The 26,998-nt window shown below is 37.1% G+C and overlaps 1 protein-coding gene across 4 annotated transcripts in view; it reads right to left on the bottom strand.

Moving 5' to 3' along the window:
- The window catches only part of WDR7 (WD repeat domain 7), a 412,772-nt gene that overhangs the window by 99,505 nt on the left and 286,269 nt on the right, over positions 1-26,998 (bottom strand). For 3 of the 4 annotated variants that reach the window (XM_049901825.1, XM_049901822.1, XM_049901823.1), the window contains 3 exons: positions 22,613-22,730; positions 18,523-18,672; positions 17,936-18,018 (listed from right to left, as the gene is read on the bottom strand). In XM_049901825.1, the coding sequence (XP_049757782.1) occupies positions 17,936-18,018; positions 18,523-18,672; positions 22,613-22,730 (351 nt within the window). Of the gene's footprint in view, positions 1-17,935; positions 18,019-18,522; positions 18,673-19,793; positions 21,782-22,612; positions 22,731-26,998 lie in introns of those variants that run through there. The other variant, XM_049901824.1, reaches the window with a different exon arrangement.

Raw genomic sequence — 26,998 nt, 5'->3', positions numbered from 1 at the left:
TCCAAGGAGTGGGATTGCTGGATCATACGGTAGTTCTATTTCTAGCTTTTTACGGAAACGCCAAATTGATTTTCAAAGTGGTTGTACCATTTTACATTCTCACCAGTAGTGTATAAGTGCTCCAGTCCCCCATAACCTCTCCAACATTTATTATTTTGTGTTTTTTGGATTAATGCCAGCCTTGTTAGAGTGAGATGGAATCTCATTGTACTTTTGATCAGCATTTCTCTAATGCCTAAATGATTGCATTTCCTCATGTATCTGTTAGCTACCTGAATGTCTTCTTTAATGAAGTGCCTGTTCATATCCTTTGCCCATTTTTTAATTGGGTTGTCTTTTTGTAGTTGAGTTTTTGAATTATCATGTAGATTTTAGAGATCAGGCAATGATCGGAAATGTCATAGCTAAAAAATTTTTTCTCAGTCTGTAGGTGATCTTTTTACTCTTTTGGTGAAGTCCTTGAATGAGCATAGGTGTTTGATTTTTAGGAGCGCTCAGTTATCTAGTTTCTCTTCTGCAGTGTTAATAATGTCTTATATACTGTTTATGCCATTATTAGGGCTCCTAATATTGTCCCTATTTTTATCTTCCATGATCTGTATCATTTTAGATTTTATATTTAGGTCTTTGATCCATTTTGAGTTACTTTTTGTGCATGGTGTGAGGTATGGGTCTTGTTTCATTTTTTTGCAGATGGATATCCAGTTATGCCAGCACCATTTGTTAAAGAAACTATCTTTTCCGCCATTTAACCGACTTTGGGCCTTTGTCAAATATCAGCTGCTCATATGTGGATAGATTTATGTCTGGATTCTCAATTCTGTTCCATTGGTCCATGTATCTGTTGTTGTACCAGTACCAGGCTGTTTTGACTACTGTGGTGGTATAATAGGTTCTAAAATCAGGTAGAGTGAGGCCTCCCACTTTGTTCCTCTTCTTCAGTAATGCTTTACTTACCCAGGGCCTCTTTCCCTTTCATATGAAGTTGATGATTTGTTTCTCCATCACAGTAAAAAATGTCATTGGAATTTGGATTGGAAGTGCATTCTATATATAGACGGCTTTTGGTAAAACAGACATTTTTACAACATTAAGTCTTCCTATCCATGAGCAAGGTATGTTTTTCCACTTACATAGATCTCTTTTGGTTTCTTACAGTAATGTCTTGTAGTTTTCTTTGTATAGGTCTTTTACATCTCTGATAAGATTTATTCCAAAGTATTTTATCTTCTTAGGGGCTATTGTAAATGGCATTGATTTGGTGATTTCCTCCTCAATGTTCTTTTTGTTGCGGTAGAGGAATACAATTTGTTTTTGTATGTTTATCTTGTATCCTGATACTCTGCTGAACTCTTCTATTATTTTCAGTAGTTTTCTTGAGGATTCCATAGGGTATTCTGTGTATAAGATCATGTTATCTGCAAACAGAGATACTCTTACTTCTTCTTTACCAATCTGAATGCCCTCTATTTTTTTTTTTTTTTTATCTAGCCTAATTGCTCTGGCTAGGACCTCCAGCACAATGTTGAATAAGAGTGGTGATAAAGGGCATCCTTGTCTGGTTCTCAATCTGAAGAGAAATGCTTTTGGACTCTCTCCATTTAGGATGATATTGGCTATTGGCTTTGTATAAATGCCCTTTACTATGTTGAGGAATTTTCTTCCTATTCCTATTTTGCTGAGAGTTTTTATCATGAAAGGGTGTCGAACTTTGTCAAATGCCTTTTCTGCATCAACTGATAAGATCATGTGGTTCTTATCTTTTGTTTTATTTATATGAAGCATTACATTGTTTTTCTAATGTTGAATCATCCCTGCATACCTGGTATGAATCCCACTTGGTCATGGTGAATTATTTTTTTGATATGTTCTTGAATTCTATTGGCTAGAATTTTGTTGAGGATTTTTGCGTCTAAGTTCATGACAGATATATGTCTGTAATTCTCTTTTTTTGTGGTATCTTTACCTGGTTCTGGTATCAGGGATATGCTGGCTTCAGAGAATGAACTTGGGAGTATTCTGCCCTTTTCAATGCTCTGAAATGCCTTTAGTAGCCGTGGCGTTAACTCTTCTCTGACAGTTTGGTAGAACTCTGCTGTGAAGCCATCCGGGCCAGGGCTTTTTTTTTTTGTTGGGAGTTTTTTAATCACCTTTTCAATCTCTTCTTTTGTTATGGTTTTATTTAGTTGCTCTACCTCTTGTTTGTGTTAGTTTAGGTAGGTAGTGTGTTTCTAGAAATTCATCCATTTCTTCTAGGTTTTCAAATTTGTTAGAGTACAATTTGATATGATTCTTTTAACTTTAGTTGGGTCTGTTGTAATATCGCTCATCTGATTTCTTATTCGGGTTATTTGCTTCCTCTCCTGTTTTTCTTTTGTCAGTTAGGCCAATGGTTTATCTATTTTGTTGATTTTTTTTTAAAAAAACAGCTTTTGGTCTTGTTAATTCTTTCAGTTGTTTTTCTGTTTCCTATTTCATTTAGTTCAGCTCTAATTTTTATTGCTTGTTTTCTTCTGGTGCCTGTGGGTTTCTTTTGTTGCTCTCTTTCTATTTGTTCAAGTTGTAGGGATAATTCTTTGATTTTGGCCCTTTCTTCTTTTTGGATGTGCGCATTTATTGATATGAATTGGCCTCTGAGCACTGCTTTTGCTGTGTCCCAAAGGTCCTGATAGGAAGTGTTTTCATTCTCATTGGATTCTCTGAATTTCTTTATTCCATCCTTAATGTCTTCTATAATCCAATCTTTTTTGAGCAGGGTATTGTTCAGTTTCCAAGCATTTGATTTCTTTTCCCTGTTTTTTCTGTTATTGATTTCTACTTTTATGGCCTTATGGTCAGAGAAGATGCTTTGTAATATTTCAATGTTTCGGATTCTGCTAAGGCTTGCTTTATGACCTAGAGAAAGTTCCATGTGCATTGGAGAAGAAAGTACACTTGGCTGCTGTTGGGTGGAGTGTTCTGTATATGTCTATGAGGTCAAGTTGGTTCATGGAGACATTTAAGTCTTCTGTGTCTTTACTGAGCTTCTTTCTCAATGTTCTGTCCTTCACCGAAGGTGGTGTGTTGAAGTCTCCTACTGTACTTGTGGTGCTGTATATCTCACTTTTCAGTGCTGTTATACTTTGTTTTACGTACCTTGCAGCCCTGTCATTGGGTGCATAAATATTTAATATATGGTTATATCCTCTTGGTATATTGTCCCTTTAATCATTACATAGTGCCCTTCCTTATCCTTTGTGGTGGATTTAACTTTAAGGTCTATTTTGTCAGAAATCAATATCGTCACCCTTGCTCTTTTTTGACTGTTGTATGCTTGATATATTTTTTTCCATCCTTAGAGTTTTAGTTTGTTTGTGTGTCTAAGTGTAAGGTGTGTCTCTTGTAGGCAGCATATAGACGGACCGTGTTTTTTTTAACCCATTCTGCCACTCTCTGTTTCTTTATTGGTGTGTTTAGTCCATTTATATTCAGTGTAATTATGGATAGGTATGAGTTTAGTCCTGTCACTTTGATGTCTTTTTTTGTGTGTTGTTGACAGTTTATATATATGTTTATATACTGTCTTTTCCTCACATTTGTTTAGTTGATTTTGTTTCTGCTGAGTCTCTATTTTTTCTTGATTTTATTTTGATGAGTAGGATTGTTAGTGGCTACCTTAATATTCACCCCTATTTTTCTAAGTTTAAACCTAACTTTTATTTCTTTATATCACCTTGTCTTCCTCTCCATATGAAAGATCTATGACTACATTTCTTAGTTCCTCTTTTTGTTCTTTTAACGTTGTCTTCTTTACATAATAACATCACTGTTTCCCTGTTGTGTTTTTTTTTTTTTTTATCTTGATTTAGTTTTGTGATTTCCCTATCTGGGTTGACATCTGATTGCTCTGTCCAGTGTTCTAGTTAGTCTTGGGTTCATATCTGATATTATTGATTTTCTAACCAGAGAACTTCCTTTAGTATTTCTTGTAGTTTTAGTTTGGTTTTTACGAATTCTCTAAACTTCTGTTTATCTGGAAATGTCCTAATTTCACCTTCACATTTGAGAGACAGTTTTGCCGGATATATGATTCTTGGCTGGCATTTTTTTTCCTTCATTGCTTTATATAAGTCATCCCACTACATTCTTTTCTGCATGGTTTCTGCTGAGTAGTCTGAGCTTATTCTTATTGACTTTCCTTTGTAGGCGACTTTTCGTTTATCCCTAGCTGCTCTTATAATTCTCTCTTTATCTTTGGTTTTGGCAAGAGTGATTTTAATATGTCTTGATGACTTTCTTTTAAGATCTACCTTACATGGAGTTCGATGAGCATCTTGGATAGGTAGCTTCTCATCTTTCATGATATCAGAAAAGTTTTCTACCAACAAATCTTCAACAATTCTCTCTGTATTTTCTGTTATCTCCCCCTGTTCTGGTACTCCAATCACTTAAAGGCTATTTCTCTTGATAGAGTCCCACACGATTCTTAAGGTTGCTTCATTTTTAAAAATTTTTTTTTCTGATTTTTCTTTAAGTATACTGGTGGCATGTGCTTTATCCTCAGTCTCACAAATTCTGCCTTCCACTTGCTCAATTCTTCTCCTCTGACTTTCTATTGAGTTGTCTAATTCTGCAATTTTACTGTTAATGTTCTGAATTTCTGATTGCTGTCTCTCTATGGATTCTTGCAGCTTATAAATTTTTCATTATGTTCTTGATTATGCTTTTTAATTCCTTCAACTGCTTTATCTGTGTGTTCCTTGGCTTGTTCTGCGTATTGCCTGATATTCTTCCTGATGTCTTGAAGAATTCTGTGTATTAATCTTTTGTATTCTGCATCCGGTAATCCCAGGAAGGCACCCTCATCCAGAAGATCCCCCAATTCCCTGTTTTGAGAGCTTGTTGAAGCAATCAGGGTCTGCTTCTTTATGTGATTTGATATTGACTGTTGTCTCTGAGCCATCTATGTTACTGTATTAGTTTTTTTTGTTTGCTTACTGTATCCTTGCTTCTTGCTTTGTTTTGTTTTGATATGCCCAAATAGGTTGCTTGAGTGAGCTAGCTTGATTATTTTCACCTTTGAAGCTCTAACATCCTGTTACCAGATGACTAGAGCTGTTACCAGGTATATGAGCCTAGGAGTCGATTCACTATACTTGTACGGATTCAACTCAGGTGTCCAGGTAGTTGGTCATCAAGTGCATGGTACAGACTTTTTCCTACAGTCTTAGAGGGGCAGGGGTGATTGGTATAGGTACCAATATCTGAATAAGGCAGGGGGCTGACAACCGTCCCCTGAGTGTCTCTGAGGAAAGCACATCCTTCTTCCCTAGAGCACACAGGTGGGTATGTTCTGCAGATGGACTTTGGGCACCCAATGCTTTTGGTTGTAAGGACTGGGAGGTACCAGTTATCCTTGGACCCCATTGCAGGTAGCTCGGTGACCTGAGTGGAGCCACCAGTCTTTAGGCTCCTGATGTTGGTAGGTGAGGACCTTGTTTAATAGGCAAAGCAGTGTCAAACATCAAACATTCACCTCTCCACCGTACACATGAAACAGTTGCAGTCTGCCAAGAAGGGCCTATTCTCCTGAAATAGGCCCACGCAGGTCCATGCAGGGGGAAAAGGTATTCAAAGCCCTCGGACCATTTATGCCTGGAAAGGAGACACTTCTATCTTGTGCTCCCCAGGTTAGTGGAGCTGGCAGATTATCTTTTCCCCAGTTGTGAATTTATTCCTTCTCTAAGGCCAGGAGAATAGCTCAGTTCACGCAACAGGACCTATCTCAGGCCCAGGGAAGTTGACAGCCACTGAAGCAAGCTTTGGGGCTGGGGGTGCAGTAAAATATACCCAAGTACTTAGCTTTTGTCAAGAGCGCCATTCTTCTCTGGTTCTGGAGGTGTGAGCAGGCTGTGCGGCTGGATGTTTCTCCCTGAGGAAACTGCGGTTGAGCGCTACCACCAGCCCTCTGCAACTGCTCCTGGAAATGGTGCCTGAGGGTTCCTGGCGATTCAGGTCTGGCAACTCCTCTTGGCTTCTGAACCATCTCTCCTTCTCCCTGCTGCTCAGTCTGTTTTCTAACTTTGTCTTTGATGTTCAGGGCTTCTAGCTTGTCATAAATGTAATCTTTTCACTTGTTTTTCAGGTCTTTGTTGTAAGAGGGTTCACCAGAAGCATCTGACTACTCTGCCATCTTGGCCCTGCCGCCTCTTGATTCTTTTTCTTAAAAGGGTATTAAGGCAATATGTCCTTTTAAAAAACTCAACCACCACCAATGTGCATACAGGAAAAAGTAGGTCTACTCTCTCATTACCCCCCCCCCACCAAGAGTAACTACTGGCAATAATTTGGTGGACCTTCTGAGAGATGTTTCAAATTTTAATGCAAAATGCCACCATATTACACATATTAAGTTATTTTATAACTTAACTTTTCCCTCAGTGCCTCACAGAACATTATCTAATGTCAGTACACAGGGACCCTATGTCATTCCTGTGTATGCATACTCCATTGTTTAACCATTCCCTTTCTGAAGGACATTGAATGTACACAGCTCCTTGTACATCTAGGTGAATGTATTTGTAGGACAGATTCTCCGAAGCAAGAATCTGAATCAAAGCATACGTGCATTTTAAATTTTGATAAAATTTTGATAGGCAATGCCAAATTGCCTTTAAAAGAGTATCCCTGCTGGCTATTGTCAAACGTCCTAATTTTTTGCCAATAGAAGACTAAAAAAATGGCACCACAGCTTTGTTTTCATTTGCATGAAATAACTTTTTGGATTGATTCATTTGGTTATAATCTGCAGGATGTACATGTAAGTTTTATTATGAATATAAAGAGAAATTACTTAAAATCTAATCAACACACAGCAACCCTTGTCTTTATTCATTTATGCATATTCATGCACACTAGACGGAGAGGGAGAGGATTATGCTCAGTATTCCTGAGCAAAATATCCATGTTCCCAAAAATCCACACAAAAGGTCTGAGTCAAAGACATGGGCAAGCTTGTTCTTCACGAAAAAATGGTAGGCCTTCTGCAATGGTCACTATGACCATACAGGAGCCCTGGTGGCACACTGGTTAAAAGCTTGGCTGCTAACCAAAATGTCAGCAGTTCGAATTCCACCAGCTGCTCCTTGGACACTCCATGGGGAAGTTCTATCCTGCCCTACAGGGTGGCTATGAGTCAGAATTGACTCAATGACAATGGGTTTGGTGTTTTTATGACCGTAGAGGAGCTTGGTGGCACAGTGGTTAAGAGCTCGGCTGCTAACCAAAAAGTTGGCAGTTCGAATTCACCAGCCTCTCCTTGGAAACCCCATGGGCCAGTTCTACTCTGTCCTACAGGGTCGCTGTGAGTTGGAATTGACTCGATGGCAATAGGTTTATGATCACAGAAAGGTACCAGTGACAACCTGGGCAGTATAAGATGCTAAGGAGTTCTTCTGAGGGCCACCCATGTGAGGGGCTAGAAGATTCAGGAGTAGGTTCTCAGGGTATTGGCCAACAGCCTCCAGAGATGCCACAGCTGCAACTGAGAGGAAAACTTTATAAAAAAAGTGGCATTTTATAGAAAATGCTAGTACATATCCCCTCAACTGCAGGTCTCCACAGTGTTAATATGTTTGATTTATAGACATTAAAGTAGTTTTGGTGAAGGCAACAGCTCTGAGGGAGCTGTGTTGCTATTTTTTGGGGGGGTGGGCAGTGGAAGGTGGAGAAATGTTTTCTAGAAGTACTTCATTCTAGTGGAGGGCACCAATTCAAAAGATAAAATGGCAAGACCCCTCATTCTGGGATGGTGACAGAAACTGGGGAAATCCTTTTTAGAGCCATATCTTGCCACTCAGCATCTTGCACACTGTAAATATTCAATATTTATTTCCTGAATATCAATGCTGAGTATTTAATAGGTGAACTGTTTTCTTTTTGAAAAAACTTGCTAGGGCACACTGTAGCCAAAGTTTAAGAAGGAAAATTGGAAACACTTTCTGGGATGTTGAGGGAGCAGAATTTTCACCAGGAAAAATATGAGGCATGTCTGTGCGTGTTAGACATGATGGCTGAAAAAGAGGTCTCTTATTGCCTGGCTCTGCCACTTACTAATTGTGTGGCCTTGGGCATGTTACCTAACTTGCCTGTGCCTTAATTTTGTCATCCATAAAAGGGTACAATAACAGTACCTATCATGTGATTATTGTAAGGATGAAATGAGCTAATGCACGTCAAGTACTCAGAACAGTGCCTGACATACAGTAAGCACTTACTATGGTGAGTACAGGCAATCCTTAGTAGCTATCATAATTCTCATCATTTATATCTTTGACTATATCCTACAGAAAGAATAAATAAGATGTAATCTTCTATTTTCCTAGGGCACGTAAGTGCTCACAAATAACATGCTAATAAATGAGAGAAAGGATACACAGACATTTTAAATTTGCATATCTCTAAACTATTTGCGATTTTCTAGTATAGCCTGATAACAATTACAAATTATTTTAGTTTCAGCCTAAATTTGCTAATACAAGCAATATAGATTTTCGTTTCAAATCCTACTCTATAGCATTTCAAAGGCTCTGAAAATTTAAATATCCTTCCTGACAGTGAAATGGAATACTGCTAGAAACTCTAGAGTTTTTTTTTTTTTGTTTGTTTGTTTGTAATGAAGAACTTTAATATTAAAAGACAGTCATCTGTTGGGAAGTTTTTAGGAGTAGGGAAATGGGCTAGGACGGTTTTAGGGGGATTTCTATTCATGTGAGTGCATGAGTAACAGCTATAATTATTTATTATCAAAAGTATACATACTGTAAAATGGCAACTAATTTAAGAATTTTACTGGAAGTTAGGATAGATGCTGTTTTAAATCCCATTAGTGTTATCACCATACTGGATAAAAACAAACCACAGGTTTGAAGAAGTTTTTTAAACAATGAGATCATGTACTGTTCTAAAGTAGACAGTGTTCATTTCCTTACTGGATTTTAAGTGCCCATTTAGGGTGAACAGAGCTGATTCAGCTTCTCACATGAAAAGTAGAATCAATCAGTCTGTCTACATAATAACAGAGTTTAAGGAAAGGTAAACTATTTCTGAAAATATAGACTTTTAACTCTTCTGCGTAGATTATTTTATTTTTCCATTCAGTTCAAAAGTTTAAATATTTATTTTACCTTGAATTTTTCGTATCGCGTCTTGTTATAGCTCTAATGTTTTCTGAATTATTTTTTATTATTTCTTTTGTTTGAATTAGTCTATTATATATATCCAATTTTAAAACAATACACATTCATTGTAAAAAAGAAACAGAGAAAATACTGAAAAATATATCGTTACGAAATGAAAGGTTTCCTCGACCACTAATCCCCCTCTCCCCCTCCACACAGGCAACCACCAGAAATAGCTTGGGATGTGTCCTTCCAGATTTTTTTCTTTCCATATGTATACTTGTGCATGCATGAATCAGATCCTCACATATAGTCTTCTTTTCCAAAAGGGAAGATTTTATTTCACAACCTCTTCTGCAACTTTGCTACTTTCTCTTTAAATTGTACCTCTAACACCTTTCCATGTCAGCAGAAATGGAGAGACCTCAATCTTTTTAATGGCTGTATGGTATGCCACAGTCCTACTAAATTTTAATAAAAACAACAGTGATCTTATTTAGAGAACACAAGTGGATGGTGTTTTAATAGCAGGCACGTTTCTAAGTAAAAACACACGAATCATTTTGAAGATACCCTCAAACAAAGGTCAACTGAAAGACAATCAGTTAAATCCAGCAAAACCATATAAAACATTTTAAATCTCAATGTCAATACTACTAAAATTCAGGTAATTTATCCATTTACAGTACATTACAGAAATTTATATCCTGATTCCTTTAAAGTTAGTTCCCGCCTGGCCACTATTACTGTCTGCTTAATAGCTACTGAGAAGCCCAAGTACTTGAGCTATCGTTGTTGAGTTCTGTATAAAGAATGCTTGAGAATGTCTTCAGAATATTCTTGACAGTGAGATGTGAAATATGAAAGAATGCACACGATAATTTTTGCAAATGAATCACTGATTCACTAGCCAGAGATTCAGAGTAGAGTTTATCACAGCATTTCATTCAATAGGTGCCAATTTTATATACAGACATAGTACAGATTTTGTGGTCAGAGGTTCGGTCTGCCTGACAAGCACCTACTCATCTTTTAAAACTCAGCCAAAGCATCCCTGATTCTCCTTTTACTTCCTGTATGCAACTGCTAGCTCCCCTCTTTGTGTCCCTCCTATCATAGCACCTGGGACTCTCCTTTGTGTCCTGGACATCCTTTTATCACAGCATTTGCGACCGTTTACTGATGCATCTCTGTGACTCTGCCAAGCCCGTTTTAAGGCCCCGGAACGCAGCAACTGTGCTGAGTGAACAGAGACAGCTGAGTGATCACACTGGTCGGGCACCACCTAGCACACGGAAGAGCCACACACTGAATGCCCACTGAATAAATGAATGAATTCTAAAATGCTCTCAGGAAGTTTAATAAGGAAAACTCACACAACTGCTTAAAAACTATTTTGCTTTGTTAAATAACTCAAACTCCATTTTTAAATTCCTATTGCTTGAGTGACTTCTTTTTTTGTTCTAATTTTGGAATCAGCGTATTGTAGCTGCCCATTTATGTGTCAAAAAACAGTCAGTTAAAATGCTTCCTTTTCATATTAATCTTTAAAAATTCTAAAAATAAACACCATCTGGTGTATTTGAAATGATTGGATGTTTAATTATATAATGGATGCAGTAATTAAATAAAATTTCTCATCATTTAGTGATATACAGATTCATCAAAAACACAAAAACTAAATAATGATCAACGTTAAATATCACTGAAGTTCATATTGATTTTTTGACTTTTTATCAATATACTGAGTGGATACTATGCTTTTGAAAACACAACAGTAATACTGTGTTAAAGTCATGCCAGTGGTTTCCATTTAAAACTTTTTTTCCACAGAACTTTTTACTTACTTTCCTTATTTAGTCCTTTGTTCATTAAATAAGCTAGTGTAGGATTACATCCCAGAATTAATTATTTCAAAGAATATTTAGGAAGCATCAAAGAAGCTGCAATTTTTATAAAAACAACTGACAGAATTTATTGCCAATGATAAAATTCAGGCTTTCAAGTAAAAATTATAATTTTGGAAAACTGAATCTGTCTTCCCAATACTCAGTGACTTTTCTGATGAGATCAGCAGTGATAGCGGTATTAGCAAATGTGATTTTTTGATATCGTAGATTCCAATGTGACAATATATGAAGAATCTACATAAATCAGTGAACTGATGTTTTCCAAAGATCAATGAATAAATGTTACAAAGTCATGGATGGATGAAAGACCCATTCAAAGTGCCAGATACACAAATGGATTGGACATGACACTCATATATTAATCTAAGATTGCAGATTCACATTGCAACTAATCTTTAAAAAATGACCACAAGTTGAGTTTTGGTGTGGTTAAGAAGACACAAAATAATTGGAAAAGGCTACTAAAACATTCTTCTCTTTTTCAACTGCGTATCTTATGTAAGTCCAGGCTTTTTTTCATATACCTCAACCATAACAACAGATTGCAACAGAAGCCAGGCAATAAAGAAATTTGCAAAAATGTAAAACAATGCTACTTTTCACACTAATTTTTTTTTTGTTTTAGAATGTAATTATTTTCAACAAAAGTGTTGTGACATTATCATGAAATGAGTTATTATTGTTATTTTAAGTAAATTGATAAACATTTTTAAATTTCTCAGGTCTAATTTCTAATACAGTAAAAATCTACAGATATAATCCATGTAAACAAAAACTCTTTTGGGTCTTCAATTTTTCAGGGATACTTTTTAAGAGGTCTTGAGACCAAAAAGGTCCCTGTGTAGCACAAATGGTTTATGCTCAGCTCCTAATCGAGTGGTTGGCAGTTCAAACCCACCCAGCAGCACCACGGAAGAAAGCCCTGTTAATCTGCTTTCGTAAAGATTACAGTCAAGAAAACCCTGTGGAGCTCAGTTCTACTCTGTAACACATGGGTTGCCATGAGTTGGAATTGACTCAAGGGCGAATGGTTTGGTTTTTTTTTTTGTTTGTTTTGGAGACTGAAAAGTTTGACAACTACTACACTAAAGGCTGAAAAACATCTGGCAATCACAAAATTGTTTGTAACCTGAAAGAGGAAGAGAAAGTGAATGAAGGAGGGGAGGGGAGAGAAGGAGAAAGCGAGATAGGTAGGAAAGAGGGGGAGGGAGGGAGGGAGGGAAGCCAAATGGTGAGAGCAAAACTCCAACTGCAGTAGATCAAAAACGGCATGAAAGATGACAAAAGGACAGCATACAGACTCCTTTCCTGGGGAAGGGGAGACGGGAAACTCAACAGTAGTGGGTAGAGGAGATGCAAAAGAAAGGAAGGGTTTCTAAAGTGGAAGACACTAGAGCATGCTTCCAGGCTGTGAAGGAGCTGGCACAGGGAAGGAGAAATAGAGGATAAAAGTGAAAGAAGGGTACTTAAAGAGCAAGGGCCAAGAAGAAGTAGGAGAGGATGAGTCAGGGATGCAGAGAGGAAGAGGCATGGGCCTGGAGCACACCAATACATCTCATCCTCTGAGGAGGTGGCCAACACTGTGTGCCACTCTGGCCTGTGTGTGCACACCCACCCCTTCACAACACACAGCAGGTGTGAGGGCTGCTCTGCAAAGTGGGGCTTCATTTTGGTCTGACTGTTGGTACAAAAGAGCTCTATAGTTTGTCCATTTGTAAAACAAAGGACAGGAGTAGATAACTGATAACATAAGGTCCTTTGCAGATTTAAAATTCTGCAACTTGTAATTCTATAAAAATAATGTGGCAAGGTCACTGCTTAAGTGGAAGAGCTGGCATCATTTATTACAGGGGAATTAAGGACCGAACATGAAACGGCAGAGCTGGTATCATTTATTCAACCACAGCTATTGAGTGCCTCTGTTGAGTGTTCATATTTTCTAAACTGAAAATTTGGGACAGAGCCCAACAAAGGATTTCTTTTGAATCTATGAATTTATTTGACAAGTCTTTAAAAGGCATAAAAATTAAATCACTCTTAGTTATACATCAAATAAATTGCCTCAATTTAAGAGAATAAAAGTGCATGAAATAAGGACTATCTGGGAACTCTGAGACAGAGGTGAGCCTCTTCCAGCTGCTAGCAGGCACTACGAAGAAAATGGATGCCAAAAGGCCCCTTCCCTAGCTACTTATAACATGCATAGCTGAGGAGCTGTAAGTAACCAAAAATCACATTTATAGGCATATCTACTTTTTGCCATAAAAAAATATTGAAACCTTCTAAATCTACAAATGAAATAGTATTTTTCCATCAACTTACAATTTCATTTTAGAAGTCCCTAATCTCTTATTTTTATGTGTCATGCTACCAGCCCTCAAGAAGATAATAAAATAACCTTAAATTTAAAAAATTACGCTATATTTCCAGACTCTTTATTTTCATTTCTAATTGAGCGTTGATAGTTGGTAGCTTATAATAGCTTAAGCTTTTGTATTCTGACATCAGTAAAAAATACTTTTGCAAACTGAATAATAAACCCTTAAAGTATAAAAAAAAAAAATTTTGTTTTTTTTAAAGTATATGTGTGAATATCACGTATGTGGATTCTTAGTTCAGTAACATTTGTACAGAATACATCAAAAGTATAGGTCTATATATTCATATTTTATGTTACTGTATCAAATATGGAGCCCTGGTGGAGCAGTGGTTAAGAGCTCAACTGCTAACCAAAAGGTGGGTAGTTTGAATCCACCAAGTTCTCCTTGGAAACCCTCTGGAGCAATTCTGCTCTGTCCTATACGGCTGATATGAGTCAGAATCGACTCAATGGCAAAGGGTCTGGTTTTTCGTTGGTATCAAATATAGCAGTATAAAACGAGTCAATGTTGATATGGTGACCGAAACAATAATAATCAAACTGTGCCAAGGATGGCACACTCAGCATTGACTAGTGTGCTGTATTGAGGGACTTCACAAGGATATTCAAGTTCAGTAGCACAGCAACGGGTAACCAAATTTTAACAATGAATTTGGAGGAAACTTCAGTGATGTTTCTCCTCCCAAGCCTTGAAAGGAGATAGTTATACTTTTTAACTGAGGATGCTGTATTATTTATATTCTAGGCAATTAAACGTAAATTACTCAGAATCCTCTGCTTTGAACAATTATCTAGAGTGCTGGATGATTTTTTTTTTTTTTTTTTAAGATCACCTAGGAGGCCAATGAAAGCAACCAAAAAAAAAAAAAAAAAAAAACCAAACCCAGCGCCGTCGAGTCGTTTCCGACTCATAGAGACCCTATAGGACAGAGTAGAACTGCCCCATAGAGTTTCCAAGGAGCGCCTGGTGGATTTGAACTGACGACCCTTTGATTAGCAGCCATAGCACTTAACTACTACGTCAGCAGGTTTCCAATGAAAGCAAAGCCAAGGTAATTCCAATGAGATGGGAGAGAAATCTGGAGGGATTCATTTCTTAAATATTACCTTACTGTATCTCTTACTCTGTGTACTCATAAACATAAAATTAATTCAGTGTGCAACAATCTTATTGCTAATATATCTGTGTTCTAAAAGACTCCAGTTTAATTTCTATATAATAATATACACTCATTTGTTACAGTTATAAAAAATCTGACAATTGAACTATTTTGGAAAACTGTGTTTTGAAAGATGTGTGTGCTATGCTATATTCTCTCAAGAGAATTGAAATCTAAGCAATTTTCTTATATTTTTAATGGCTGCCGCTATATTATTAATAATACTTCTGAAACTAAAATGTAAACTATTAGGAAATATTTAAACCTATGGCTATAAAGGTTATACAGCAGCTAAAATTATGTGATTGTTTATATCTTTTATTAAATATATTATAGAAAAATCTCTACAGGTACATAAACTACTCCAGGAAGAACTAGAGTATTTCGCTTAATCAAAAAAGTCTTTTTTATTTTTAGAAAATAATCATATTTGTTATTACCCTTATAATTATTAGTTTTGCTTCCATGGCTTTTGAAAGAAAATAGATGTTATCAATGTGTATGTGTGTGTGTGTGTGTATTGCTTCTGTTAGTTGCTGCTGAGTTGGCTCCAACTCATGCAACCTTACGTATAACATAATGAAATGTTGCCCAGTCCTGAGTCATATTTATGATTGTTGGTATATTTGAGTCCATTGTGGATTGACATGTGTATATACACACACACACGTATATATATATATGTACACACACACACACCACAGAAAGGACTTAGGGAAGGTTATGGTATGTAATACAGCAAAGAGATAGAAAAGGAAGATAGGACTGGGGGTGTGATGATGAGGTAAGGAGTACGGGAGACATAAGCCATAACTTACTAAAGTTAGGCAGGAAATTAGGCTTTGAGCTGCCTAATAGACAAAGAAAAAATTTTAAATTAACACTGGTTATACAAAAACAAAACATAATAATTCTTTGGATAAAACAAATAAAAAATGCCTGTCATTCATGCCCCCGGAAACCCCAAGAGTATGGCCCCCAGACACCCTTTTAGCTCAGTAATGAAGTCACTCCCAAGGTTCACCCTTCAGCCAAAGATTAGACAGGCCCGTAAAGCAAAACAAGACTAAAGTGGCACACCATCCCAGGGGCAAAAACTAGAGGCAGGAGAGAACAGGAAAGTTGGTAATAGGGAACCCAAGGTTGAGAAGGGAGAGTGTTGACATGTCGTGGGGTTGTTAACCAATGTCATAAAACAATATGTGTACTAACTGTTTAATGAGAAACTAGTTTGTTCTGTAAACCTTCATCTAAAGTACAGTAAATAGTTAAATAAATGCCTGTCACCAAAATCTAAAATAAATGTCTTGATTGAATCTTCCTAGAGAGCACACTAACAATTTACTAAATGGCACTGAAATGACTCCTACAAAAATTCACTGCAGGTTTTCTTCTGGCATCTTCTGGAGGGTTCCTCAACGCAAACTGCAGGCATAATGCTGAACTTGGGAAGGCAAAACTGGTTGCAGACGACATGGTCCAAGCACGCAGCTTACCTCACAGGTTGTTTATCTTAATTTGGGAATATAAACTAGAATATTTAGCAATAGACAGACTGCATATCTTTTAAACTCGCTTCTAAGTGTCTGTTTTTCTCAATTGCATTTTAGATAAAAGCCAGTTAATTAACAGTTGCAGTTACAGACTTCAGCAGGCATTCTGCAATGCTATCTTAAGGGCAAGTCTTTAAAAACTAATGGTGCATCTCCAGAATGCATGGGTTGAAGGAATAGCTTCAGGTGTTTCCTTAGAATTTCTGAGTTTATTCAGTAAATAAACAAATGAGTACTCAAGGACCCAGGATTTTACAAAACAGAACATGGCCACAGGGAACAATGACTCAGGTTCTCTTTTTCTAGATTTTGGATTATTAGAGTACTTGCTTTCAAACTTTATAGTGTTTGAATCGCCAGAGGAGGCTGTTAAATGCAGCGTCCCAGGCTTCACAACCAGATGGGTTATGGCAGTACCTCTCAGGTGGGGCCTGGAAACCAGGTAATTCTCTTCAAGGGGGTCCAGGAACAACGCTTTGAGACCATTAATCTAGAGTACAGATTTAGACCATCTTTCTCTCGCTTTTGACCATCATTCTTTTTAACACCTCTACTAGAACATAACATGGAATAAGGTCAGAAACTCAAAGCCGATGTTTGTTATTAAGTTTTTATATAATATTTAGTGGAGGAAGAAGTTGGAACTACTGATTAGTTCATTTTTTTAATTATCTGTAGATCATTCATTCATTCATTCGATATTATTTGAGCACATGCTATGTGCTGGGCATTGTTTAAGGTGCTAGGGATTTAGCAGTGAACACGAGGGACGTGGTCCCTGCTCTCTAATAACATCACTAGTTCTTCCCGGAGTACCTAACAGAGTGGGAGAACTCAATACATGTTTTTAAATTTCACCTTTCTGTCTCCTCAGTTCTCTCTTGTAATAAGCACTGAATGTACTTAGTTTCATACTCAGTTGTGTTAGAGCCTCTACAACCTGCTCTTGAGAGTCCAAAAATCTCTACAACTAGAGTCACGCTGACCTTGTTACGTAGCTATGAGTAAATGGCTGTTTCGTTTTCTACAAAAACAATTATTTTCACTAGACTTAAATATCTCTGTTGACTACATGGAGGTAAAAAACAATGTTTTAACAGAATGTGCCTCAAGCTAGAAACAGTTTGAGCACTAAACTTAAAACTACTTTAAAGAAAAAAAAAGTTGCTACATTTTGACATTAAACGGTCTTCATTAATACAAAAGCCTTCACTTTATAACAGTTATGTGCTATAAAAAACATAAAATTCTTAGTTACAATTAACATATGCAACATTGTTTATAAAAAATGTGAACTGCTCTTGGGTTCTTTTTGTGTTTTCACATAGAGAACATACCTATACGTGGTAGGACATAAAGCAAATACTGGCTTTTATATTAACAACAACAACAAAAACTACCAGTGAAAATGTGGCATACAGGTTACTATTATCTGAAAAGCACGTCTTCTCCCCTAAGTCAGAAACTTCTTAACAAAATATTAATTTGAGTAATCGGCTTATATGACTATAGGCATAGTCAGTGGATGCTACCTCTTATTCATTTAAGTTTCCAGCAAAATATTTCACAAACTTATTTCAAATAGCTGATTCTACTATATTTGTGCTTTGTACTACAATCTGTCCCAACTGCTTTAGAAAGTAAGCAGATAGTAATTAATAACTGGATTAGTAATTCAGCCAGACTATTCACTAACCACAGACAAAAGAGATTTTAAGAAAATTATTTGTTACTGAAAATGATTTATTTTGCATGCTGTTAAAGGCTTCTTTACCTGCAGATGGCTGGGAAACATTCTTGAAGGCCTTTCTTTTTAACCAAAGATCCTTCAAGGCAGTACATAATGATGTCCATAACCTTTTATGGAAGAAGACACAGGTCAAAACTAATTTCAAATATTTAATTTTCTGAAATTTAAATTATTAACTTATGCCTCATCTGCCCAGGACAATTCTAGATAGTGATGGTTAATGTTTACTTTAAGACAGAGCAGTGCAGTACAATAAGGAGACAGAATTATTTATTTTAAAGGCAATTAATATTTACGTACAGTACTGGTAGCTTATATTTAAGCACACTATACATTTCATTTTATTCATAATGACAGATGTCAATGAGAGCAGAACATTTAAAAATTACTCTAGTACAGACAAATTCCATGTGAATGGTGAATGGACATAGCATTCATTTTGAATTTTGAGGAAATTTAAGTAAAGAGTCCAGAAATAGTAGAAAAGTTCATTCATTTTAGTTAATACTCACTCACTCACTCTTGAAGACATACTGGAAATATAGATGCCCATCTACACTACTGAACTATTTAAGTCTGTTGATGTAATATTTAAAACAAGATATTCTTACCTCCACAAGAAGATCCACAACATCTGTGGGCATCTTTTCAATGAGAATTTCAATGACTCTCAGAATTTCCCCTTTAGCTCGTGCAAGAGTCGTCGTGTGAATATTCTGTTGCGATTGGGTGTTTGCCGCAAGAGCAGTATGTCTATGTACCTGTAAAAACATTTCCACACTGGAGATATGATTGATACTTGATATTCACTTTTCTAGCCACTTTTTTTTTTTTTTCACTTTTCCTTACTACTAAAATAAAAACTAAAAAAAAATCAACAAAAACAAACCTCTTAGGATAGGTCAGGAAATGCTTTTGATTGCAAAAAGAAACTATTTGGATCATAAGAATTTAATAAGCATTGTCTAATAAAATTCTCTACATTTTGGGGTATTTAAATGAGAACTTAATACAATATCACCCTGACGTTTTTAAGAAGAGGTTGAAGATTTGCGAATTCGTTACATTTGGCACTGAGGTGGAAGGCAGGGAATACCCAGGAAGCATAAGTACTGGCTCTCAAGTAATATATACATTACTTACTCTCAAGTAATAATAACAAATAACAGGCATATGGCACTTACTACATCCCAGGTACCATTTTAAGTGCCTTATAATCAAGCTGGGAAATCCAGATTAATATATCTCAAAAATAAAGAACACTGTAAATAATATGAATTCAGTGTGATCTTTTTTCCCTGTACAGGTTCTAAGCTTTACGGTTCAGAGTAGAAAGACCATTAATGGGTGTCAGAAGACACCCAGAGGAATGGGGGCCATGGAGGAGTGGGCACAGACATGAGCAGACAGCTATAATAGTGAGCAACACATTTATTCTAATACTTTAAGATTAAAATGTGAAATGGAAAATTTGTTTTAAAAAGGTAGTATATGTGGACTACCACATTGAAATATTTTTTAATTACCTTCCTAACCAAATGCTGGAGTAGAATAAACCCAAAGCATGGATATTCTAACATTTCATTTAAAAAAATACTCAAATATAAATGGTGTAAACTAAATTAAAAAACATAACTGATATAAGCACTTATTTACTCCCTTTAAAAGGCAGTTTAATGGCCAGCATTTATAGGACCTGTATATGTGGTCAGACTGATGTGAGGTTACTCAATATATTCAGTATTACTACCTACGCATATTCCACTGATGGGATAAATCAATGGTAAAAATTTTCTATAGCTAATAAAACTGCTCATGTATGCATACTTGCACTATACAAATGTAAATATATAAATACCCAGAAATATATAAATATAGTGAAACCTCACTATAACACTTAGCACTATTAGAAAAACATACTTTTTTTTTAATTAGAAAAACACACCCTTAGTTCTACAAATTTATTTTAGATATGAATTCAAAATCTCACTGTTTCATACAACATATAAACTGCTATTAGAACCTTCCTTCCTCCCTTCTAATATCTTCATGTCACAAATATTTACTGCATGCCTATTAAGAATGGCTCTGGGGCAAACACAGGCCCAACAGGTTTCAGGCTATCAGAGTAGACTCAGAGGGTATTTACTTAGTATTTTAAAAATTCATCATAGCTACAGGAAAAACAACTCAGACAGAGCCCATACCCAATGGACACTGTGTCTGCACATTATTCATGCAGAGATAGAACAAACCTTTAAACAAAAAACTGGAGGCTTATCATCCTTTTTTTTTTCTCCCTCTACTAAGACCTTCAAGGCTCTTTAATGGAAAGATCCTATAATCGGTTCATTGTTCTTTACTAGTTTTTCAGTTGGATGTGGGTAATTAGTTAGAACACTTAAGAACGTGGGAATCGACTGGCATTCAAGTCTTTTTCTGTGACATAGGAAAAACAATTAGCAAGTTTATGACTCACATTTTTGTTTACAGTTGGAGAGCCAGTGCTAAATAAGAAGGTTAGTTTTGATTATGCCTAGATACTTACAGTAGTAAAATGTGACTACTTTCAATAGATTTTAATTTGCACTAAAAAACTCATTGCAGTCAAGTCATTCGACTCATAGTGACCCTATAGGACAGAGTAGAACCGCCACATAGGGCTTCCAAAGAGTGCCTGGTGGATTTGAACTGCTGACCTTTTGGTTAGGAGCCATAGCTCTTAACCACTGCACCACCAGGGCTTCCTTAATTTGCATAAGCCAACCAGATTCCAGATAGAAAACTTCTTATCAAATATGTACAAGTAAGTGAATTAACTTGGAGAACAGAAATGGACACAAAAGCATACATAGGAAGCACTAAGTTTCTGTTTGTGGTGATGAAAAATTTGGCAATGGATACTGGTGATGGTTACATAACATGATTAATGCAATTAGTGTCACTAAACTGTACATGTGAAAAATCTTGAACTGACAAATGCTATGCTGTAATATATAATAGATGGATCTTGGCTGAAGGCAGAGAATACAAGAAAGATGTTTTATTGACTACACAAAGGCATTGGACTGTGTGGATCATAACAAATTAAGGATAACATTATGAAGAATGGGAATTCAAGAACACTTAATTGTGCTTGTGCAGAACGTGTACACAAACCAAGAGGCAGTTGTTCAAACAAAACAAGGGGGTAACACATGGTTTACAATCAAAGTGTGCATCAGGGTTGTATCCTTTCACCATACTTATTCAATCTGTGTGCTGAGCAAATAATCTGAGAACCTGGACTACATGGAGAAGAACACAGCATCGAGATTGAAGGAAGACTCGTTAACAACCTTGCCTGCTGAAACCAAAGAGAACTGGAAGCACTTACTGATGAAGATCAAAGACTACAGCCTTCAATATAGATTACCTCTCAGTATAAAGAAAACAAAAGTCCTTACAACTGGACCAATAAGCAACATCATGAAAAATGGAGAAAAGATTCAAGGATTTCATTTTACTTGGATCCACAATTAACACCCATGGAAGCAACAGTCAAGAAATCAAATGATATATTACACTCGGAAAATCTGCTGTAAATAACCTCTTGAAAGTGTTAAGCATAGATGTCATCTTGAGGACTAAGGGTGAGCTTGACCCAAGCCATGGTATTTTCAATTGCCTCATATGCACGCAAAAGATGGCAATGAATATGGAAGGCCAAAGAAGAATTGATGTATTTCTATTACAGTATTGGGAAAGAATACTGGATATACTATGGACTGCCAAAGGAATGCACAAATCTTTCTTGGAAGAAGTACAGCCAGAATGCTCCCTAGAAGCAAGTATGGTGAGACTTCATCTCCCGTCCTTTGGACATGTTACCTGGAGGAAGAAGGACATCATACTTGGTAAAGTAGAGGTTCAGCAAAAGAGAAGACCTGCAACAAGATGGACTGACACAGTGATTGCAACAGTGTGCTAAAACATAACAACCACTGTGAGGATGGTGCAGGACTGGGCAGTATTTTGTTCTTTTGTACATAGGATTGCTATGAGTCGGAATTGACCAGATAGCACCTAACAACAACATGCTATAATATATATATTTAGCCCAGTGCCATCGAGTCGATTCCGACTCATAGTGACCCTATAGGACAGAGTAGAACTGCCCCATAGAGTTTCCAAGGAGTGTCTGGTGGATTTGAACTGCCGACCCTTTGGTTAGCAGCTGTAGCACTTAACCACTACGCCACCAGGGTTTCCATATATATATATTTATACATATAATATATACTAATATACTATATTTATATATATATATATATATATATGTTTATATATACCCAAAAAATCAAACCCATTGCCATCAAGTCGATTCCGACTCATAGCGACCCTATAGGACAGAGAAGAAAAGCTCCACGAGTGGCTGATATATTCGAACTGCTAACCTTTTGATTAGCAGCTAAGCTCTTAACCACTACGCCACCAGGGCTCCAGATATATATATATATTACAAGAATAAAAATTAAAAAGCACATGTAATGAATTCCCCACTGTAGAATTTAGTGTGTACGCACACAGGCACATATATATTCATTTCAGTACTAAATTATAACTTGCACTGTTCTAGAAGCAACTGGAAGGACTCTCGTGATAGGAACCCTCAGCTTCCTCTGAATGAGACGCGGGAACACACTGGAAAGCTACACTCACCTCTTTGGCTATGGTGGTGATGAAGGCGGGTGGTCTGGCAGTGGCGATGAGGGAGAGGGCATGCCTTGCAGAGCGGGCGGAGTCAGCTGCTGGGCTCAGAGGCAGCCCCATTGTGATGCTAAACAGGGATCAGAAAAAAGGAAAAAAGAAAAGAAGCATTAGAAATATAGACTGAAAAGATTAGACACAGCTTATAATGTCAGTTCAAGGTCAATGGGAGCACTCAAACAGTTAGAATATAATGGACTTGCAACAATGAGCAGTGATTAGGAGTCAGGGTGTTCTGGCATCAAATACAAAATCGAATAATTAACCGTGAAGATTGAAAACAGTATGTGCATCTGTCCAAAGTGTTAAAAAGGCCTTGTTAACAAATTATCAAGAACTAGGGCTGAATACATATCACAAAGCTCAGAATAAGCAAGGACACATAGCGTGCTGGGTATTCTCACATTTTTTCTTAAAAAAAATTCAAGGTAATAATTTGTTTACAAGGGCATATCTAAAAGGCTGCATTTCAGGCCTTGTATCTGAAAGGAAGCATCAAAAAACAAAAACAAAACAAAACAAAAAAACTTTTCTGTTCACAGGATCATCGGAAAAACCAAGAATGACACAATCATTTTTAGTTCATATTATTTTTTATTATTACTTTTACTTTGAAATATCCTCAGCATTGCTAGTTTACGCTCTACCTAATACTCTGGGTACCAATCTACTAATTATCATGCCCTGCCAATAATATTTGGTATTGATTTTAAAAAAAGTTATATTAACCGATACTAATTCTCTCTATACAATGAACACATGTATGACATCATTTAGGCTATGTGTAAGATTACACACTTGATGAAATAAATCTTTCCCAACTGTGGGAATGCAAGGATCCTGACAGGGTTGTCATGTTACACTTCTTTATCACTGCTAATACATAAAAAGGATAAATTTTCTTCTGTTTCCAAGCCTTCTTTATATTATATAGATAGCACTATAAAAAGTATTAAGGCTTTTAATTAAAGTGTGGCATGCGATCCACACATTAAATGTATATAAGGAATATTTTGTTACTCAGTAAGAGATCTGATTATAGCTTCTCCCTTTAAATAATTTTGATATCTAAATATGCATATGCAGTTATATGAAGGTTTCCTGTAGTCTGTGTCTTCATGTGTAAACTCAATTATGTTTACAAAAAAAATCTTGAAAAAAAGTTTACCCAGACCCAGTGCCGTCCAGTCAATTTTGACTCATAGCGACCCTACAGGACAGAGTAGAACTGCCCCGCAGAGTTTCCAAGGAGCGCCTGGAGGATTCAAACTGCCAACCCTTTGGTTGGCAGCTGTAGCACTTAACCACTACGCTACCAGGGTTTCCATAAAAAAAGTTTACAGTATCTCTATAATTGATCTAAGGATCATTATTTTAACTTTTAGATGAAAATAAAGATGCATGACGTAAGCATTTTCATCATTGCTTAAAAATAGTCAACTGATGATAAAAAATTCTGCTTATAATTTCTTTGTGACTGTAATCGCTGCTTAAATCTTTGGTGGAAAATATAACTGCCTCTGTTCTCTTCTAAACCAAGAGTAGCTATAAAGTAGGAACTCAGAGAAGAGGAGTATGCAGAGTCTTCCTTTGATGCTTACCACGGAAAAGAAAGATGTGATCTGAGAGAACACACCCACATATCGAACATTAAATGGAAAGAATGCATTGGTGGGTGTGCCACCCCCGGGAGAGATCTTGATGCTGTTGGCACTGGAAAAGGTGTTCAGCAGGAAAGGAGGATGGGCATTTCAACAGCTTCTTTTCTGGACTAAGCTTTACTACTGCGAATTCAGCAGCAGAAATATTACTGTGTGAGTAGTGCTAGGGCTGGATTACTTAATAATTATTGTAAAATTTAGATTATACACCCATATTTTAAATCAAGTTCTTAAAAAAATTTACAAGCCAATTAAACTTTTCAGATATACTGTGATGTTTCCTTTCTTTCATCAATGTGGGTGAACAGGTGTTGAAAATCCCAAAGCATGAAACAAGCAAGACTGGTATTTTAACTGAATAATTCTGGGAAAAAAAAAAAAAGTCAAATTTCACAGGATCAATAAAATCACAGAATGTTGGAGTTGGCAAATATCCCCCAGGTAACATTCTTGCCAAGCAATCACCCAGGGAAAAGGAATGTCTACACCTGGGGCAGCCCATCCCATTTCTGGAAGGCATGATACACAGGAAGTGGACAAAGGACCAAAGGTTTGAAGCCAGATTTCCTTAGCTATTTTATGTCTTTTTGCTTCTCCCCCAGGATTTCCCTATGAGTTAAGATGATGTTGACATCTTACAAATGAGAAATCAGGTCTAGAGAAGTTAAGTGAAGAGCCAAGGAGTGGTACAATGTCTTTCAGGATAGGCAACTTTTGGACAAAAGAAGACAGGGAAGGGTTTCACAATATTATGGTTAATTAGATTAATGAAGTGGTAACATGACTAAATGCAGAAGACACAGATGAAGGGTTAGACTGTATCCCTGAAAGAGATTTCTAGGGATATGTGCAAAACTATGGTGGCACAATGGTTAAATGCTGTTAACTGAAAGGTTGGTGGTTCAAACTCACCGGCGGCTCTGCAGTAGAAAAGACCTGGCGATCTCCTCCTTTAAAGATTACAGCCAAGGAAACCCTATGTGGCAGTTCTACTCTGTCCTACAGGGTCACTATGAGTCAGAATAGACTTGACAGCATACAACAACAGCTGCAATACTTGGACTTCAGCTTTTTTTATTCAGTATCATTAGTGGCTTTTATGAAGATATGGGAAGCATGTTTTATCAATTGGTGTGGATATAAGGTTATAAGGGAAGGCAATTGTATTAGGTGACAGCTTGGATCCAAAAAGTCCTCAAAAGGATCAAATTCAGCTAAATAAGAAGTCTTATGTGTAAGTAGGGAGCCCTGGCGACACCGTGGTTACGTGTTCCGCTGTTAACCTAAAGGTCAGTAGTTCGAACCCACCAGTCACTCCATGGGAGAAAGATGTGGCAGACTGCTTCCATAAAGATTACAGCCTTGGAAACCCTGTTGTTGTTGTTAGGTGCTGTCTAGACAGTACTGACTCATAGTGACCCAACGTACAAATAACAAAACACTGTCCAGTCCTGCACCATCCTCACAATGGTTGCTATGTTTGAGCCCATTGTTGCAGCCATTGTGTTAATCCATCTTGTTGAGGGTCTTCTTTTTTGCTGACCTTCTGCTTTACCAAGCATGATGTCCTTCTCCAGGGGCTGGTCCCTCCTGATAACATGTCCAAAGTATGTGAGATGAAGTCTTGATATTCTTGCTTCTAAGGAGCATTCTGTCTGTACTTTTTCTAAGACAAGTTTGTCATTTTTCTGGCAGTCCACGGTATATTCAATATTCTTCGACAACATCATAATTCAAAGGCATCAATTCTTCTATGGTCTTCCTTATTCCCTGTCCAGCTTTTGCACACATATGAGGTGACTGAAAACACTATGGCTTGGGTCAGGCTCACTTTAGTTCTTAAAGTGACATCTTTGCTTTTTAAAACTTTAAAGAGGTCTTTTGCAGCAGATTTGTCCAATGCAATATTGTTCGATTTCTTGACAGTTGAAACCCTGTGGGGGAGCTCTACTCTGTCCTGTAGGGTCACTAGGACTCGACAGCAACAGGTTTTCTGTGTGGGTACAAATGATCAACTTTACAGATCTGATAGAGGTGATATATTGAGCTTGTGAAACAGATTTAGGGTTTATTTGAAACATAAATACAAGTGTTAGTGATATGGCTGCCCAAAGAGCTAGGTTATATTATAAGAAGTATTGTGATAGAGAAGGTGTTACTCCTGCTGTGCTTCATGGCTTTGGGTCCCTATCCACCTCCCTGTGGATGTGCTCCCTAGGTGCTAAAGATAGGGTCTGGCTTTTGCAGCCAAGGGTTACAGTGTCTTCTGGAGTCTGGAGAAGTCCTGCCTGTCCGCAGCTGTGTGCTGCTGGGACCCTTGCAGTTACCAACCAGAGTTCTAACCACATAAACAGGAACCCAGAAAACCAGCTGTCTTATCCTCTCCACCCACTTCCAAGCCCGCTCTCCCACCCTTTCTCTGTTATCTGTATGGAGAAGAAATTTTTTGGTGGAAAGCTGGCAGAGAGAGAGACAGAGAAAGACAGAGAGATAATATGAATGATAATGACAAAGAAAATGAAAGAGAACAAAGGAATATTTGAATAGAATGTGGGAAGGGTGGGGTGGTCTGATGGCAGATGTTGCCACAGTGACAAGGGGATACTTCCTCTTCCCCTACACCCTTATGCTGTGTCCTGTGGCCACCCAAGACACGGTAGGCATACTATCTATAAAA

The sequence above is a fragment of the Elephas maximus genome, chromosome 11 (assembly GCF_024166365.1).
Source record: "Elephas maximus indicus isolate mEleMax1 chromosome 11, mEleMax1 primary haplotype, whole genome shotgun sequence".
NCBI classification, from domain to species: Eukaryota; Metazoa; Chordata; class Mammalia; order Proboscidea; family Elephantidae; genus Elephas; species Elephas maximus.
The sequence above is the reverse complement of the archived record's forward strand: the minus strand, read 5'-3'. Positions and strand labels throughout refer to the sequence as shown.